Source organism: Manis javanica, chromosome 1 (genome assembly GCF_040802235.1).
Source record: "Manis javanica isolate MJ-LG chromosome 1, MJ_LKY, whole genome shotgun sequence".
Lineage (NCBI taxonomy): Eukaryota > Metazoa > Chordata > Mammalia > Pholidota > Manidae > Manis > Manis javanica.
Window position 1 is genome coordinate 89,509,579 of NC_133156.1, and position 18,768 is coordinate 89,528,346.

An 18,768-nucleotide genomic window follows, 5' to 3' on the forward strand; every position below is an offset into this window, starting at 1 on the left:
TTTTATGTTCACTGGGTCCAAAGATTTATACTTTAGACTTCTCTGTTTGAAGCATTCAGTTAAAAGGAAAACCCTACGTTCAAAACACTTTACATATGATTTGGCATATATAAGATCTGATGGCTTGAGAGCTGAATTGTTCAGGTAATCAGGCTCTTGTAGATACATACTGTTCATATTTACATTAGATCTTAAGGTATTTATTGTAGGAATCATTCAGATTCTTAAAGATGAGTTCTTTTAAAAAAATCTTACACTTTTGTAAACATTTATTGAGTTGAGGTTGTAATTCGATAGTCAAGTAGTTGAAGTAATTTTTGTTTCCATTTTGTTCTAGTTGTAAGTATTCTTTAACACTGTTGTTTCAAGTTTTTAAAATCTTTTTTGATATAGATTTTAAGACTAACTTTTGCCTTGGTAATTTTAAGTTATTCTCTGTAGGATGATTAAAACAGTGTTATCTGGTTTGGTTTCCCTTACACCCATCCTATTCTCTAAATACATTTCTTAGGAAATTACAGAGTTAGTCTAATACTTTTGCCATTACTCAGAACCTTTTCGGAACTTTAATCTTGGAATTGTCTGTTAAAGCCTATAGCAAAAAAAAAATTAAAACTGATTATATTACACTTAAATTTTTTGACATCACAGAGACTACATGTGGATTAATTTTTCAACTAGTGTGAAATGATTTTTGAGCCTAAGTAATTTTGACAAGTTTTTCATTATGTCTTTCAGTTATGGGACAGCTAGCTAATGTGGTGAAAGAATAGTTTATTGAATTCTGTCAATCATACAGTCTCCTCTCATTTAATCTTTTTTCCGAGACTCACTTTCATATTTCAAGAATTAAATTTTTCATCTTTAAAGGTAGTATATGCTTTTGACCAACCTTACTGGTAGTAAATCTTAGTATTTTGAGGGTAGATTGAAACAACCTATTAGCTTTTAGAGCTTAGTCTGGTCTATTTAGTCACTAGACTTGGCTCCAGGAGCTAGGATCAGTCTCTTCCAAATGTTTTGTTCCAAAGATAATAGAATCATAATTTATTTTCTAAGCTACCTTGAAGACTAATGTTGGTGTCTTGAGGACTCTAAGGGGACCCAAAGAAGTTTATAATCTTTTACATAAGTGCAGCAATCATATAAATATTCTGGCTTGTTTTACTAAAACCGTAAGTGAATTAAAGCATTATTAGGCTTTGGAAAAGGCTCTGAAGGCAGTTCTAGACAAGGGGCCTCTCAAAACAAGGGAGAGTAGCAGCATTGGGAGAAATGTGTGGTCTTCTAAGGCAGAGATCTGAGGAAAATTCCATCTTTGCTTGGATTGTTACCATGTTTATTACTAAGTGGTATCTTGTTATCATGGAAACCTAAGCAATAGCATAGGTCTTTATGAAGTTGAGAAGGGTTTTAACCTTAACTACTTTGGAGTGCTAAATTGGTATAAGAAAAACTTAGTGTACTACTTCAAATTACATAGAGAAGAATTATGGTATTTTATTTCACTTCCACCAGTGTGGAATAGAACCTTTATAGCTATGTATTCAGATAATTTGAACGGACTATCTCCTTACTGTAAAAAACAGAGAAGTATTGTAGTGAAGATTCAATTCTGTGATCTGTACATTACAGGTGGGTGTGACAAGTTTTAGGTAAGAAGGAAAGTTTGTAATAATGACAACTTTAATTTTGATCATGCTCTGTCTCCCCAAAACAGGTTCATGTGTCTTTCCTTTCAAAGACTGCCTTTCCAAGATGGAAATGAAATTAGGGTTGGCTTATGAGATTTGAGGAGGAAACTATATTGCATATTTCTATTGCTAACTCTAACAGGAGTTTTAAGCTGCATAGAGATTTTAGGTTTTTAATTTAGTTATTTTGTAGTCCTGACTTACTCTCTTGAAGGATAGTGGTTGTTATTCCCACTCATCTGGCACCAAATGCAATGGTGTCACCTCTTCTTCCTACACATACGTATTTAGCAATAACAATACTATACACAGTAGTAATAGTACTATAACTCCATTTAGGTTCCCTGTCCGGAGTCGAGTGTGTGTTACTATGTGGGAGGGGGTCTTTCCACACATACTAACACCAAGCAGTTCTCAAAGATTAGCAGAGTGTCCCAGAACTCAACTCAATTCTGATGCTATCTGCCCAGAGACAGCATCAGATTCCCCAGCTTAAGGGCTCCATCCTATAAGACTGCCCTCCACCCCCTACTCCAGACGCTGGTAACCAGCCCCAAACAGTTCGCTTTGCTTCTAACCTACTGGCTACAGATTGGACGTTCCCACGACCTCCTCCTTAGGTTTGATTAATTTGCTAGAGTGGGTCACAGAATTCAGGAAAACACTTAGGTTTACCAGTTTAATAAAGGACACCATAGAGGATACAAGTTAACAGCCAGATGAAGAGACATCGGGCAGGGTCCCAAATAAAAGAGCTTCCATCCTCGTGGAGCTTGGGGCCTGGCTTCGCAGCACATGGAGGTGTCTGGTTCCCCAACAATAGAAGTTCTCCCGAACTGAGAAGCAGGTTCCAACTGAGCAGAGCAGAGATAAGCTCTTCTCACGGATTTCTATGAGGGCTTCATTGCATAGTCACAATTGACTCAATTATTGGCCGATGGCTGATTCAGCATCCAGCTTCTGCCCTTGGGTTGGGGTCCAAAAGTCTCTCATTAACATGACAAAACACCTGTTTCACCTGTAAGACTGCAGTGTTTTCAGGAACTGTGGATGAAGACCAAATATACCTGGGAAATATATATTTGGCCACCTGAATGACCAAATATGTATTTCTTATGACTCATTATATCACAGTGGTAGACTAGCTTACACTTCTGAAATAAAAGTAGGTACTGTTTGTGACCATGACTTTTCAGGATTACTATGGGTTCCTGAGAATTAACATTTCATCTACAGTGATTTTTTTTTTTTGTTACCCATTTGAAGACCTTTGTGTAGTCAGGTTATTCCCTTCTGCTGCTGTATATCAGCTGTTTAAGAATCTTTGGAAATGAAGTTTCAGTAATGTCAGTTAGTGATAATAGTAACTGTTGCTATTTGTATTGTTGACAGTAAAAGCCTTGTATGATACAAGAGTTTATATTCTAGTAAAAGTTAGAAGCATGTTCCCAATGCTATAATATTTCAGAGTGGATATTTATGAGATTCAATTTTCTTCAAGATAAACAGTATGCCCATCTTTACTGTTCCGCTCCCAACCTGTACACTGTCTCCCACCTTGGTCTTAGTAAAGTGTATCTGAACAACCAAGAAGGTAAGCTAGCTAATAACCAAATTCTGACTTAGTTATATCATGATGTTTTTGAATGAGATTTGTCAGAATACTGTATGGTGTACAAACAAGAGTTAGGTTTCTATTCCTGTCATTTTCATATTATACCTGTAATTGATTTGAGGGATAGGTTGCTTATGTAAGAGTCAGTTATTCAGAGAATGAAACAACTCTAACATGAAAGTGGGCATTGAGACCTACTTTTATTTGGTTAACGTATGTAGTCTTTATGTATTCAGTTTGCAGAAAAGTTTCAGGAATTTAAAGAAGCTGCTCGACTAGCAAAGGAGAAATCACAAGAAAAGATGGAACTTACCAGTACACCTTCACAGGTGGGTATTTAACTTCCATTCTTGTTTTGAGTTTTGTTCATTTCAGATGGTATCCTTTGTGCCGGAGTTAAATCTGAGAAAATAATGGCAACATTAAGGTGATTTCCAAAGTGGATATAGAAATGTACCATTCAATTAATCTGTACTAGTGGAGAAAGTTTTTTTTTCCTATATGCCAGACTACAAGAATCTGGGGTGGGGAGAGGGGGGTCAGTTTATTAAATAAAACTCAGATTCATTAATGTATATCCAACTTAAAAACGATTGATTGGCTTGCTGTTTGTGTTCTCTGTTTTATGATGGTCACTCAGGTGTAGCCATAAGAGGAGAGACAGGGAAGTCTCAGGAAAACAAAAGTTTATTATTTGCACAGGTCAGAAGTTCACAGGTCAGTATTTCGGGTGCATACACCGAAGCCTCGAGGTGGTCAGGATCAAAAAACAGGAGCATGGCGAAGATGAGCTTAGAGCCTGGGTTGAGGTTTCTGCAGGAATGGAAATGTAGGGCACAGTCAGTGGTTTAGGGTTGGCCAGTTTGAATAATTTCCATGGGCTATTAACCACTGGGGTAGTCCCTGGTTGCCTGGTACCTGGCCTTGGGATAATCAAGGCAGAGGAATATTGCCTCCTAGGGACCTGGGTCAGAGTGAGGAGGTAAAGCTCTGGATTAGTTATTAGTTTGTGTATCAAAGGCATGCTCCCATTAGCCCCTTGCTACCTCTAAGAATCTGTATGAACCAGAAAGGTTTTTTAAGGTATCATAATATACAGACATATTAAAAAATGTGACAATACAGTGTTTGCTTTACTTGATTTAAGACTGACATTTGGGTCATCTTACTTTTAATGCTCATCATAAGACCCTAAGATTATAGGCTTTATATATGTATCCTTTCCTTTAACAAATGAGTTAATACCTGTTACTTGTCCATCATTATCTTTCTTCAGTTGGAAATTAATTGTATTTCCAAATAAAGTTCATTAAGTAGTTATATTTCAGTGCTTTTACAAAGGTGTTTATGTATGTAGTGTGATTCATATAGAATACCAATTATTTTCATCTTTTTAATAACAGGTTTTTCTAAAATTAATTTTTATTTCAACTGTGTTAAGAGTAGAGTTTAGATATATGCTGGGATCTTTTTTATAGTAATTGTTTTTGAAGTGTACTTAGGAACTTTTTATGAAAAGGAAGGATCAGATTTTATAAATGTTTCTCTGGAATAATGACCGTAATAGCAGATTTACATAAAACTTTCTTGAAGTTAATAGGAATTACCTTGGAATGTAGTGACTAGCCAAATGATTGGAACATTTGAGAAAGTTTGCTTTTTACCTTCCTCCCCACCTCTGGTACCCAATTCTTTTTGGGTACTTACACCTACTGGTTTAAGAAATTTTATTTTTTTTTACAGGATAGTAGAGCTCTGTTAAGTATGCTTAAGTACATATTTCCTCGTAGACTAAAGGTGTATTTTGGGTTGAACCCAAAGCTTCTTTATGCCTCTCCTGCGCTTACAGTGACCTGGAATGATGTGAATGATCATTTTGAAATTTCCCTTAAATCTCTCTCCCCCAAGTGCTGTGATAGTATAGCAAGTGATACTTTTAAGCCTAAGCCTATTTAACATTCAGTACCAATACATGTTAGGAACTCGAGTTCCTCAGGTAAATAATACTAGTGTTACAAGAGGATGCTACAGTACATTCAGAAAGAGAATATTCAAAGTTCTCCAATGAAATTGTAATGGATTGCACTTTACCATTATACTTAGTTCCTGTTTCTCTAATCATAACTTGATTTTAATTGGCCAAGAACAAGTTGCTGCTAAGATACCTGCTCCTCTTTGGTGGAAGGAATGTCTCAGCATTTACTTTCTTCAAAGGAATATTTCTAAGATATTTTTGTTTGGAAAATGTTGTAAAATACAAGGAATAAAGAAGTATCCTAAGTTCATCAGTATTTGAGAGCCAAAATATACCGAACTTAATTAATCTTCTCAAAACATTGATGTCTGGTTGTTAATTTAATGTACAGAAGCCAGAGAAACACTAAAATATATATATATGTGTGTGTGTATACATATATATCCATATATATCATTCCTCTTCCCTCCCCTTCCCCTTTTTATGACAGTCCCTTACAGGTGTCATTAATGTTTCTGTTCTGGTTTGAATCCTACCCAGCTAGAGAGCAGAGCTTGTTTCTCACTGGTTTAATTCAATCTGATAAATTCACACTCTGCTGAAGAATAGAATATTACCCAGGAATTCAGCAAAGGGGGTCAGGGGGCCAAATGGAATAATCAATAATAGTAGACACTCTGCTGGTCATAGCTTTTGTTTTTATTTGAGGAGGGATAACAGATTGGTTATTAAGAGTGTGGGTTTTCAAGTCAGACAAACTTAGACATAAATCCTTTTTTCTGCCACTGTGTGATCTTGGGAAAGTTGTTTAACCCAAGTCTGTTTATACATTTGTTAACACGAATATTATATTACTTTCCTGATAGGATTGTTGGGAGTAATATGTATGATGATGGCAGTGACATTATGGCAATGTCATATAAAAGTGGCAGTAATATAGGATCTACAGCCTGGCTTTAAATCTGGACTCTAACTCTTACTAGTTTTCTTAACTTAGCAAGTTACTTTATTTTTTTTAAGCTATAATATGGGAATAAGAACAATATTCCCTTATAGAATTATTGTGAGATTTAAATGAGGATTACAGAGTACTTAGCATATAGTAAATGCTTAATAAATGTCAGCAACTGTTGTTGGTGATGTGGTTGTAATGGTGAAGATGATGCTGGAAAACCTTAACATAGCATCTGGCACATAGCAGTTGTTTAGGAAAATACAGATGTCTTAGTTGAATAAAGCCTGCATCAGAATCCCCTAGAAAACTTGTTAAAACACAAATTGGTGAGTCCCATTGCTAGCATTTCTAATTTAGTAGGTCTGGATAGGGCCCAGGAATTTGCCTCTCTAACAAGTTTCTAGGAAATGCTGATGCAGTTGATCTGGAGACCACATTTTAAGAAGCAGTGCTGCAGACAAACCATTCCACCTCTCTGAAGGCTTTTAATGAAAGAAGTCTTGCATTTAGAACAAAGTTAGCCACTTCTCCCATTTTTAGACTGATCTAAGGTTGTAGACTTGATATAAATGTGTGGTTAGATAATGTTGTCCTGATCAAGGTAACCTCTTTAGGAATAAATTGAATCCCATATTAGTTGTTAGTTTCTTTCATGTCCTTCTTAAATAGACATTAATTTAGAACTTTATCTCTATTGGAAATCTTATATTCTCGTGTTTCCACAAGAATGGTCAGTCTGAGATAAAATCGAGAGTGAAGATTAGGTTTAAATCTTAAATTGCTTATATAGCTCACAATTCAATTAATTTGTTAGGCACTTTCCTCAAAATATGCCTTGAAGTAGAATATATACATGTGTAAGTGTACCTTACACATGTATACCTCAGGAGAATGTAGAGCCTTGAAGGAAAAAGGGCTATATAATCAAATAATATAATAATATAATACATTTTTCTTCATTGAAACATAGAAAAATAACTTTTTAGCCATCAGTTGACTAAGACTCTAAATTGAGTAAAGTATTTACTCCATCAGTTATTTGCAACCAAACAAAAATTGTGGCCTTTTTTTCCATGTAAATTGTCAGGTTGTATAGCATTGACTATATTGTAGTAGCTCTCTTGATTTGTATTTAAATATGTCTAGCTTTTTCCTCGAGATTTTTTAGAACTCACTTTATAGGAAAAGTGGAATATATACATGTGTAAGTGTGTAGGCAAAGAAGGAAAAGTTTTTCTTAATTTTGTTATAAATGCCATAATTTTTTAAATGTTCACTTTAATCACAAGTTGTATTTACCTAAATGAAGCATAAGTTTATTGTAACTGATTATTAGGACCTCTATGACTAGCTATTTGATCCTATGAAAGTCAGTTGAGCTGCCTAGGTAGTAGTCTTGAATCCAAAAGGTCAGAGGTTTGAACTATATGACCTTTTAGGACATTTCAAGTGCAATAAATATCAAATGTTTAGATTTTCTTTAACAAGGGTGTCACTTCTATAAATGGATTTTTTTGAACACTAAATTAGGTAAGTGTTACTACCCTAAACTATATTATTTATGTATCTAGCCCATAAATATACCATTAGAATTAGTGAATGCCTATAAATTAATGACACTTTTACTATCATAACAAATATGGTTTTACTGGACCAGATACCACGAAACAACTTTTACAACCTCAGGAAATGTTCAGTAGAATTCTCTGGATATAATTTTCTTATCCAAAGCAAGGATAGTGGATTTAAGTATCTCTAATCTTGTTACTTGTCTCAATGGAGTATTTATCCATTTCTCTATTAAGTTTACCTCCTAGAGGTTGGCAGTGAGAGCAGAGAGGAAGACGTAGACATAATGGTGAAATTTATTGAACTTGAAGGAACTGAAGGAACGGGAGGGAGAGGTAGATGTTTTTGAAACTTATGTTCTTGGTTTGTAGCATGAATTTATGAAGAGGATTTTCACTTCAGATACTGAATTTTATCCTAATGGGATATCCAGGTGGATTTGTCCTGTGGATAGTTAGAAATTTTGAATTGGAGCTAAGTCTCAAGAATCATTAACGAATGAGTAGCAATTAAAGCAGTAGGTAAGAATGATATCATCCCTAAAGAAATAGAATGGAAGAGGAGGAGAGATAAGGGTCAAAATTGTCATTAAAGAATGTCAGTTAAGGAACTTGAGGGAGATAAAGAGAAAGGCACTGTGGAGAGACAGGAAATGAACGACAGAATCTTAGCACAGAAGTCAAGAGAAGAGCATTTTAAATTGGAGGCAAAGATTTGGCAGGGTCAGAGCTAGAGTTGAATAGGATGGTACTTAAGAGAGCTTTCAACTAACAAATTAAAAGTTCACTGGACTGTTGGTGAAGGAAGATGTGTTCCACACCAATTCCTTTTAGGTTCCCAGACCTGATTCCATTGTGTTTGTGTGTGTGAGAGAGGGATGGTCTCACACATAACACCAAGCAATTCTTGAACAACAGCGTGGTATCCAAGAACTCAATTCTGATGCTATCTGCCTGGAGACAGCACCAGAGTCCCCAGGATAAGGGCCCCATCCTACAAGACTGCCCTCTACCACTCCCCAGCACACACACTGCAGATGTCTTGTCCCAAATCCCAGGCTGTTGCCCATACTTCTGACTAACTGGCTACAGATAGGAGATTGCAATAACCTCCCTCTTAGATTTGATTTTCAGGAGCAGCTCACAGAACTAAGATAAACACTTATGTTTAATTAAGGATACTGTAAAGGATACAAGTTAACAGCCAGATGAAGAGAGCTATAGGGCAGGGTCCCAAATAAAGGAGCTTCTGTCTTTGTGGAACTTGAGACCTGACTCTGTGGCACGTAGAAGCGGTCTGGTTCTCCAAGCATGGAAGTTCTGTCCAACAGAGAAGCATGATGCAAATGGGAAATAATGCTCTTCTCGGGTTTTTGGGAGGGCTTCATTTCATAGTCATGTTTAACTAAATCATTGGCCATTGGCTGATTCAGCCTCCAGCTCCAGCCCTTCGGTGGGGTTCACAAGTCTCCGTTAACATGATAAGACACCAGTTTCACCTTTAAGACTCTGAAGTGTTTTCAGAAACTATGGATGAATACCAAATATACCTGAAAAATGTATATTTGGTCATCTGAATGACCAAGTATGTATTTCTTATAACTCATTATATCACAGAAAGACAATGTGAAATAGTTTCTAGAATGAAAGAAGGTAGAATTTAGTGACTTTGGGCTATTCCTGAGACCAAGATGTTTGGTAGCGAGAATAAGGTAACAAATGTTTGTTTTCCTATATGAGGAAAATAAGAGTTAGTATTGATAACCTCAGGAGAATGTACAGCCAAGAATTTTTTTTTCTAAAATGTCTGTGTGGGAGTGTCGTGAATGTTTTTAAATATACAGAAGGAGTCGGTGAAGGAGTAAGAGAAGAGAAGGTAGGGATTATTGATGGAGCATAGGGCCCAAAAAGATAATGTGACTGGGAGGATGGAAACAGATTAACTACTTCTTCATCTGAGAACAGGAGGGAGGGGTAAAAATGAATTGCAACACAGAAGATTGAGGAAGTCTATGCCATTTTATTTCAATTTTTTTCTGTGAAGGAGCAGTTAGATGTCCCTCACTGAAGAGAGAGGGCTTGAGCAGAGATATGGAACATCTGTTAGGTAAAGTAGGAAAGGAGAGCCAAGTGGGGGCGAGTAAAATTAAAGATTACTTGGGACTTGAACATAATTCAAGTCAGAACTCAAAATTATCTTCCTGACACTAGTTAGCATATTTAGTGTTATTTTCTCAATGGTACTTGGTAGCTTGGGCATGTAAAAACAAGGAATGATGGTTCAGTTGGTATGAAATTGGAAATTGCAAGATAGGATGTGTGGAAGATAAAGGAAGCTTGAAAATTGGAATGATGCTAGTGAGAATATAATTAAGGTGATTGGCTTTCTGGTATAGACTGAATGTGGAGGGAATTAAACACAGGTTGGATCTGACAAAGTGGTATAATAGAGGACCAAGAGATTGTAAATCTGGATGAGGTTGAAGGGCAGGTTGGGAGGATAGGAGATGGTGCAGCATAAGCCCTCTTACCTGGTGGAATCAAAACCAGGAGTTGAGTTAATCAAAAAAGTCAGTTAATGGTTCTTTTAAATTTATAAATTGAAATTTAATAATACTATGCTTTATTTATTCACCAATACTTTTATTTAAAGCTTAAGTCTTTTCTTTGAATATGTATCTATTGATTAGAATTCCATGTTTTCTTTCTTACATAAATCATACTGATTATTATCTGAAATTTCCTGTTTTGTTTTTTTTTTCCTTTACACAGAGCTAAATAACCCTTGGCCTTGCAAAGAAAGCAGTGTGTGGTATCAGTAGATTTTTATGTCACTTTATGGTAGCATATTATGTATGTTATTAGGATACCTTATTCAGTTGTAGATTTTTTTTAGCCATTTACCTTTTTGTTGTTTCAGAGCATTTAGTTTGGTTTTCATTAAAATAACCAAACTAGTTCTACATTCAAATTTCATTAGTTTATATAATATTTAAAACAGCTACATAATTATATAAATGTATTTGGCATAACATGTTTGGGACAAATACACTTGATTTCTTGGCAAGCATTTAATGCAGCTGGTAGGTACAAAAAATATGAAGAAAGTAAATTAACCCACTAACCCTGAGCCATGTGATGTACAGTATACATTACATAGGGAAGGAAGAGCATGAGTTAATCCAGAGAGTTGTATTACAAAGAACTAATGTGGCTGTCAGAAAACGAGATTTCAGAGATGGTGGCTTTGGGTGGTGACTGGGCATGGAGAATGATTTATGACAGTAGACATTTGGTCTCAACCTCATCTTCCATTATGTGTCCTTTGCACTTCCTCCATAACTCTTTCCTAGCATTTTTTCCCCATTTCTGTAGCCAGGGAAACTCACCATCATTAGGTCCTTCCCCAGGGTTTCCTGTGAGAGCTTCTGCTCAGAAAAGAGTGGTGGTGTCTTCATTTAACTATAAATGACTGAACTAGAATGAGTCTTCCTTGAGTGTTTACTAAATGATAAAGAAATGGACCCTGTTTCACTTAAGCCAAAAAGGGTAAAGCCAGCAAATTTTAATTCTAGGCTTTACTAGAATTAAATGGAAGATGTTGGTATTTGTTCTAGTGGGGAAGGGCAGTGCTGACACATCCCTCCCACCCGACCCTCCCCTTGGGAGGAGTCAGATACTACCACCCTGAAGGCCTGGAGTCAGGGCCAAAGTGCCTTTCTTCTTCATACTGCTGCCAGGCATCCCCATCTGGGGAGATCTCTCCCTAAGCACTAGGTGAAACCTCAACCCAGACAGGGAAGGGAGGCTCTTGTCCTGGATCAGGAAAGGACTCCTGAATAGATCAAATGAGTGCAGGTAAGAAAGGAATCCATTAAAGCAAAAGTAGTAGAGAGTGCCAGCATTGTATAGTGCCAGGAAAAGTGGCTTTTTTATTTGTGCAGCCATACAGTCAGCAGAAAGCAAGGAAGAACAAGGAAAAATGGAGAGAGAAAAGGAAAGCTCATTAAACTCCTGTTTGATGTAGGATAAATCCCTTGCCAACTCCTAAATCTGGGATCACCTGGCATCCAGGGTCCACTTGATCTGCATTGTGTGGTGTTGCTCTGGGAGGAGGGGATTCCCTACTCCAGGCAAGTTCACTATGAATTTGGTAAGACCAAATGTCAAGACAACAGGAAGTTGGGGGTTACAAGGGGCTCATACCAAATTTATTCTCAAGGCGGTCACCCACATACATACAAGAGGCAAATATAGTCTCTGTCTCAGGCTCTTCTGGCTCCTACTCCCCAGCACAAGGCTCTCTTCTCCCTTCCTAGCAATGGGGCTGGGCAGCTTCTCCCTCCTGCTTCCTCTCTCCAGTCACTTCTCCACTCTTGGCACCAGGAGGAACTTTGTGGGTGGGTCTCTATAGTGACTGGAGGACTCCTGACCAATTATGTCCAGGTGCTTGTGTGTTTCCTCTCTACCCCTTCCTTGGGCTGGTACTTCCATGACTACCAGTTTGCTTCAGGTGGCTCTATCAGCCAGTAAACATTCTGCTGCCCATCCATAGGTATGCAAGCAGGTGTATACAGTGGGCAATGTTAAAGCCAGGTGAGAATCCTGATCATAAAGTTTCCATTTTCTCTACATGTGGGAACTACATCTTTACCACCCCAGAACTGGGAGAGCCTCAGAGCACTGGATGGAGTGAATTTATGTTCTTAGAAATTCCCAAAGCCAAAGAAAGGAAACTTTTGGGCAGACTACTAAAGAAAGTGATCAAAAGGCTGTAGTTCTGCCTTGGTCACCCAGGCAATGGGAATGTGCAAGCCCCTCCCTACTCAGAGGTTCCTGTAGCCACTTCCTACTTGTCAGAAATAAAATGAGAGAGAAAAGACTTAAGCTAAAGACTAGAAGGTTGGATGAAATAGCAAAGTGACAAAGACACTTATCACTGGTGGTGGATGTCAGCTAGTTCTTGTCTTTGTTGGGAAAAAGCATTCAGAGACAAAGCACAATAGACTTAAGCAGCAAGAAAATTTGATTTAAAGCAAAGTATGCACTTGAAGTGGAGTTGTGGAGTGTTGTGGACAGCCTCAAAGAGGAGACATCAAGCAGGTTTTATTTAGACATTACACACTTAGGAGTGTTGACAACCTGAGAGAGGAGGTGTGCTTAAGGGTTTAGGGTTTGGGGTTTTGTAGGGCCTTTTGGGTAGGGACTGCTGTAAGACATGATGTATACACGTGGAAATTTTGTCTTAAGAATAGGCTTATTTAGGGGACTGTTGATCTGGATCTTGGGTGAGTACATTTATACCCTGGAGGTCTGTCTTGCATCCTGGTGACTGGAGAACAGGGGAGAACATCAGTAAAGGTTAAGTTAAGAATAAGCTGGGCCTTTTTCAAAGGCTAAGTAGATTTTTTTTTTTTTAGGTAAGTATTTTTTATTGAAGGGTAGTTGACACACAGTATTACATTAGTTTCAGGTGTACAACACAGTGATTCAACATTTATATACATGATAATTCTAGGTACCAGCTATCACCATACCAAGTTGTTACAATATTTTGACTATATTCCTTATCCTATACATTATATCCCGGTTACTTATTATTTTACAATTGGAAGTGTGTACTTTTTTTTTTGATCAAATGGTTGTTAACCACAATAAAATTCTGTATGGGGGGTCAATGCTCAATGCACAATCATTAATCCACCCTAAGCCTAATTGTCGTCAGTCTCCAATCTTCTGAAGCATAACGAACAAGTTCTTACATGGAGAACAAATTCTTACATAGTGAATAAGTTACATGGTGAACATTACAAGGGCAGTCATCACAGAAGCTTTTGGTTTTGATCATGTATTCTGAACTATAAACAGTCAGTTCAAATATGAATATTCATTTGATTTTTATACTTGATTTATATGTGGATACCACCTTTCTCTCTTTATTATTATTATTTTTAATAAAATGCTGAAGTGGTAGGTAGATACAAGATAAAGGTAGAAAACACAGTTTAGTGTTGTAAGAGAGCAAATGTAGATGATCAGGTGTGTGCCTGTAGACTATGTGTTAATCCAAGCTAGACAAGGGCAATAAAACATCCACGTATGCAGAAGATTTCTCTCAGAATAGCGGGGGGGAGGTTCTAAGCCTCACCTCTGTTGATCCCCATTTTCTCACCTGATGGCCCCCCTGCGACTGTGCCTGTCTTAGGTTGTTCCTCCCTTGAGGAATCTTACCCGTCTCTGGCTAACCAGTCATCTTCCGGGGCCATAAAGGGAAATGTTAAGTTGGTAAGTGAGAGAGAAAAGGCTAAGTAGATTTTACAGTGGCATGACCCTAGTCCCATTTCCCTTCTCTATTTTAATGGGATTCAGAATATTTTGAATTTTCTTTTCTTTCCACTTCATAAATGAATGGGGCGAGAGAATTCTTAGGCACTTCCTGAATCTTATATCTGTACTTAGGCTCCTTTTGTATAATGTGGTCGTATCTCTTAGTTTTGGCTTCATTGGACCACTCTCGGATTTTAATATACACAAGTTTTTTTTCCTTCAATTTGATTGTCATTTTTCTTTTTTAGATTATTTGTTTTGGTGTAGGAGGTTTCCCAGAAACAAAGTGAGATGTTAGTGGTTTTATTTTCTCAAAATAAGGATATAAAGGTGATAGAAGTTCATTAAATCTTAGTTTTCATTTATGTTTTAACATTTTTTACTTGTCAACTTTGGTATATATACATACATACACATACATAAAGAAGATATTATTGGAAAATTTTTTCCCGTAAACATTTACTATAGAAATGGCTAGCCATATTAGCTTAGGAATCTCTGTCTAGAGAGAAATATTCCTCCTTTTTCAAAAACTTATAATCTAATAAATATGCCTCCAAGTTTATTATTTTAAAGTTTGACTTAAAGATATAAAGTGTTTATTTAGTATAAGGGAGGTTTTTAAATTTTTTTAGTTTTATTTATTTTTTTAAGGAATGACTAAAGTTGAATGTTTAGGAAATTACATAAAATTTATATTAAAAAAACTCCATATTTGGAGTATGTTAAATAAACAAGTTTCACAATGCTATTTTTAGCATATATGAAATTTCTTGAAGATTTCACTGAATACTTTTGGCTACTTGTGGTATAGTTGAAGAGCAAAGGAGTTTCATTTTCTTTTTATGTCCTTACATGCTGTTGGGACTCTTTTATTCTCATGAGCAATTACTAATGCTATTTTTCTTAAAACCTACTCGTAAAAAACCACGCTCTAGGCTTTTTGTTTTCATTTTAGATATAATTTCTAGGGTAACCAAATTTAATATGCCTTTGTTAAATATACCTAATACTCAAGTTTTCTGAAAAAAAGTTTGCTGTGTTGAGATGAAATTGTTGCGACCTTTATCCCTTTCTTCCTCTCCTTCCTTCTCTCCTTTGCTTGCTTCTGAGAACAGTCTTTCTACTTCAGTAGCATCAACATTCCTAGCCTTCTCAAGCCCCATGCCTCAAAAGTCTCCTAATTTTTCCCAGAATGTGGTAAGAACCAGAAATCAACTACTACTCTTCCTCTCTTTCTTTTAAGCCTAGACTACTTTTGTCCCTCATACTCTTATCAACCAACTCTAGCAAATCCATAAGTGAATCTCAGTTGCTAATGAAGGTGATGTCTTTTCCAGTTAACAAGGTTATTTGTTTCTGTTACCATTTCCACTGAATCGGTTCTTGGCCAACTTACTATTTAGCTTGATTGGACAGTCAGCCTTGATTATTTTATTTTGGTTTGGCCTTTCTTATAGAAAAATAGTCCTTATTAATTGAAATCAAAGATGATAAACTCATGGTTTCTTACTAGCTGCTTGAAGTTTTTCTGGCTAATTGATATAGTCCATAATTGATCTAGAAGTAGTCAGTTTATTCACTTAGTAGGATTTGACTTTGTTGTAAAACAGATTTATGTTGTCACATTATACTATACACTTTATTCATGCATCAACTATTCATAGAAATGAAGATTTAGAGGAAAAATTTTAAAAGAATGAAATGTCAAAATAGTGGTCCATTAAAAATTGAAAAATAAGTGATAATGTAGGATCAAGAAAGCCCTTTGATATTTGATAGCATGTGTAATTTATAGTATTATAAATCAAAATACTTAAATATGAAATAAAATACATACAGCAATATAAAACTAGTAGCCCCCAAACTAGTCTCACATTCATATTTTTCATATTCCTTCCTAGTACTTCCTCATGCATAGTATTTTTTTATGTAGTATATATAAGTTATCATAATCTAGATATCTCCTAGGGCCTCATTTTTTTTTCTATTTATAAGCATTTTCCTATATTATATATATATTCTTGTTTTTATTTGAAGAAATCTTATATTCTTTCAAGTTGACAGATTATGACCATACCTAACCATTCCCCTGTTGGACACTCTTTGTGTTTTCTTCTCTACCCTAGCCTATTATTTCAGTTTTGAAGTTTTATTGCCCAGAGATCACTCAGAGTCCACAACACTGCTCTCTAACAATCTGGCACTAGGACTGCCCCTGGTTAACAGGTTTATCAACTGACTCCTCATTCTGATTTCTAATTTCAAATTTATATAATCTGATGGTGGCAGTTGCAAGAATAAAAATCAGTTTGAACTTCACTTTAAGTTCTATGTATTTTCCAGAAGGATAAATGAAATTTACCTTAATAGACAAATCTTAGTTAAAAGTAGAAGACAGGAAATTTTGTGAAGAAAAATAATTCCATTATGAGCAGTAGGCAAGAAGAGCTGAAATACACTAATAGCATTATATATGTTACAGAGATATTTCTGGTTGTTCTTCTAAATAACTCTAGGATTTGAAAAGTAGGGCATGTAGAAAAATGGAACCTTGTTGCAGATTTCAGTTCTCCCCATTGCCTTTGTACCATCTTAAGTAAAATCACATCTTCCATTTTTGTGCCCTTTTCTTTTTCTTTTTAAGTAATTCTTTGAATATCTTTTATTCTAACTGATTAGTTGCATTTTACACACCCAAAAGTTTTTTAATTCTTTGAAACTGTTTTTCTAAGTTGTGTTACATTTACATTTCCAAATTGTATTGTTTCAGGTAGTTTTCTTATGAGTTGTTTTGCTTTAAAATTGTTTTTCCTTAAAATTTCATTTTGTGAGTCTTTGACTCAAATTTCAATTGATGTATGGTTCATATACATTAGTCAGTTTTAACTTTAAGGCGATCTTGTGGATTTTAACAAAAGTATAACACTTTTTTATCCCCTACACCCCTCTTCTCCTTTTTTAAGGAATCAGCAGGTGGGGATCTTCAATCTCCTTTAACACCAGAAAGTATAAACGGAACAGACGATGAAAGAACACCAGATGTGACCCAGAACTCAGAGCCAAGGACTGAACCAACTCAGAATGCATTGCCATTTTCACATAGGTACAGATTTAATTCAACCATCATGATTAAGTAAGATGTAAAAATATGGAAACTTGTTTGATTTCAGATAAATCTTGCTAAGTTACAACCTGAGTGAAAATTCCAGGTCAGACTTTTAAAAAATTGTTTCTGTTAACCTCAGAAAGGTTTTTAATAATTTGTAGTTTATAATTGTCTAGGTGGACTGGAGTAAACATTTCCTTTATGTAGAAAAAGGGCTACTGAGCTAATTACAGTACAAATCATTTTTCAGTTGAAAAAATGTATTACTGTAAATCTTTACTATTCTTTTAACACAGCCACTAAAAAAGCCCCTTTTGTTAACCTTGTTTGCATTTTCATGTGTGTTCTTGAGGGTTATAAATATATTTTAATATACTTCCTACTCTGAAATTAAGCTTTTTTAGCCTTAGAGGTGATTACAAAAGGAAACAGTTACTGGGTAACTTCAAGCATGACCCTAGTAATGGCAGATTTATTTTTGAACATCAACTAACAGGAGATAAATCCCTACCTGCTCTGATACTTGAAGAAGATCCAATTTATCCTAAGCATGATACAAACCAGTTACAGTAACTGAGTAACTGATCACACTGTTATTTTTAGGATATAAGAAGGTCTGTGAAACTAGTATTATGAATGTAAACAAATACATATCAGTCACTGCCTTAAAATTATTTTTATCCTTCTTTGAAAACTTTTGACTAGGTAGCTTTACTTAAAATTAAGAAAATAGTTTTCCTTTATCACACATCTTTTTGGGAACCAATTAAAAAAAATCAAATTCTTTAGCATATTCAGAATTGTGAAGTGAGATATTCCAAACTCTTTCATGAGAATTTTAATTTTGATTGAATTTATTGGATAGTAGAGGCCTAGGATTAAACATATTAGACTAAGAAATTAGTTATGGACTTTTCAGGAATGAATAGGGGGAAAACTGTGAGGCTATTCTAATTTGTTCCTAAAAGTGCTAATATTTTTTATAAAACAGTAGGCATATTTTTGAATTGTCATGGAAATCATGCTTTAACTATTGCAGTATAAGCATATTCTCTTTATAAAAATGACTGACTACATGAAAATATTTAGTTTGTCTAAAGACTATATATTCACATTGATTTGTGAAACATACAGGTTTTTAAAATATGCAATTACAATTAAAGAGCAATGTGAGTAGTATGTAGTTTTAAAAAGTACTTTATATTTATTGAGAGATGAATAAATTTCCTTCCTATTAAATTGTATTTAACATATCCATTTAATAAAAAGACAACTGTACTGAACATAATTATAAATTTAATTTCTTTGGCTAACACTTAAATGAGCCATATGAGATGAATACTTTGGCATTTAGAAATAAGAACTTTTGTATTTAATATTAGAAAAGCTATTTCTAGTTTACTTTATGCACCTAAAAATTTTTGAGTGTTTATTGTTTTGCTAATTCTTAGTATTTGGAGTTACTAACTGGGATTGATCATCTTCTATTTATTTTCTCTGTCCCTGGGAGTTATTTACTTTGATT

At 35.5% G+C, this 18,768-nt stretch overlaps 1 protein-coding gene across 1 annotated transcript in view; it reads left to right on the top strand.

The window, feature by feature from the left end:
- Positions 1–18,768, top strand: part of HOMER1 (homer scaffold protein 1) — a 129,350-nt gene that overhangs the window by 54,873 nt on the left and 55,709 nt on the right. The window contains exons 4-5 of the mRNA XM_037000042.2: positions 3,546–3,638; positions 17,101–17,240. Of these exons, the coding sequence (XP_036855937.1) occupies positions 3,546–3,638; positions 17,101–17,240 (233 nt within the window). The remainder of the gene's footprint in view (positions 1–3,545; positions 3,639–17,100; positions 17,241–18,768) is intronic.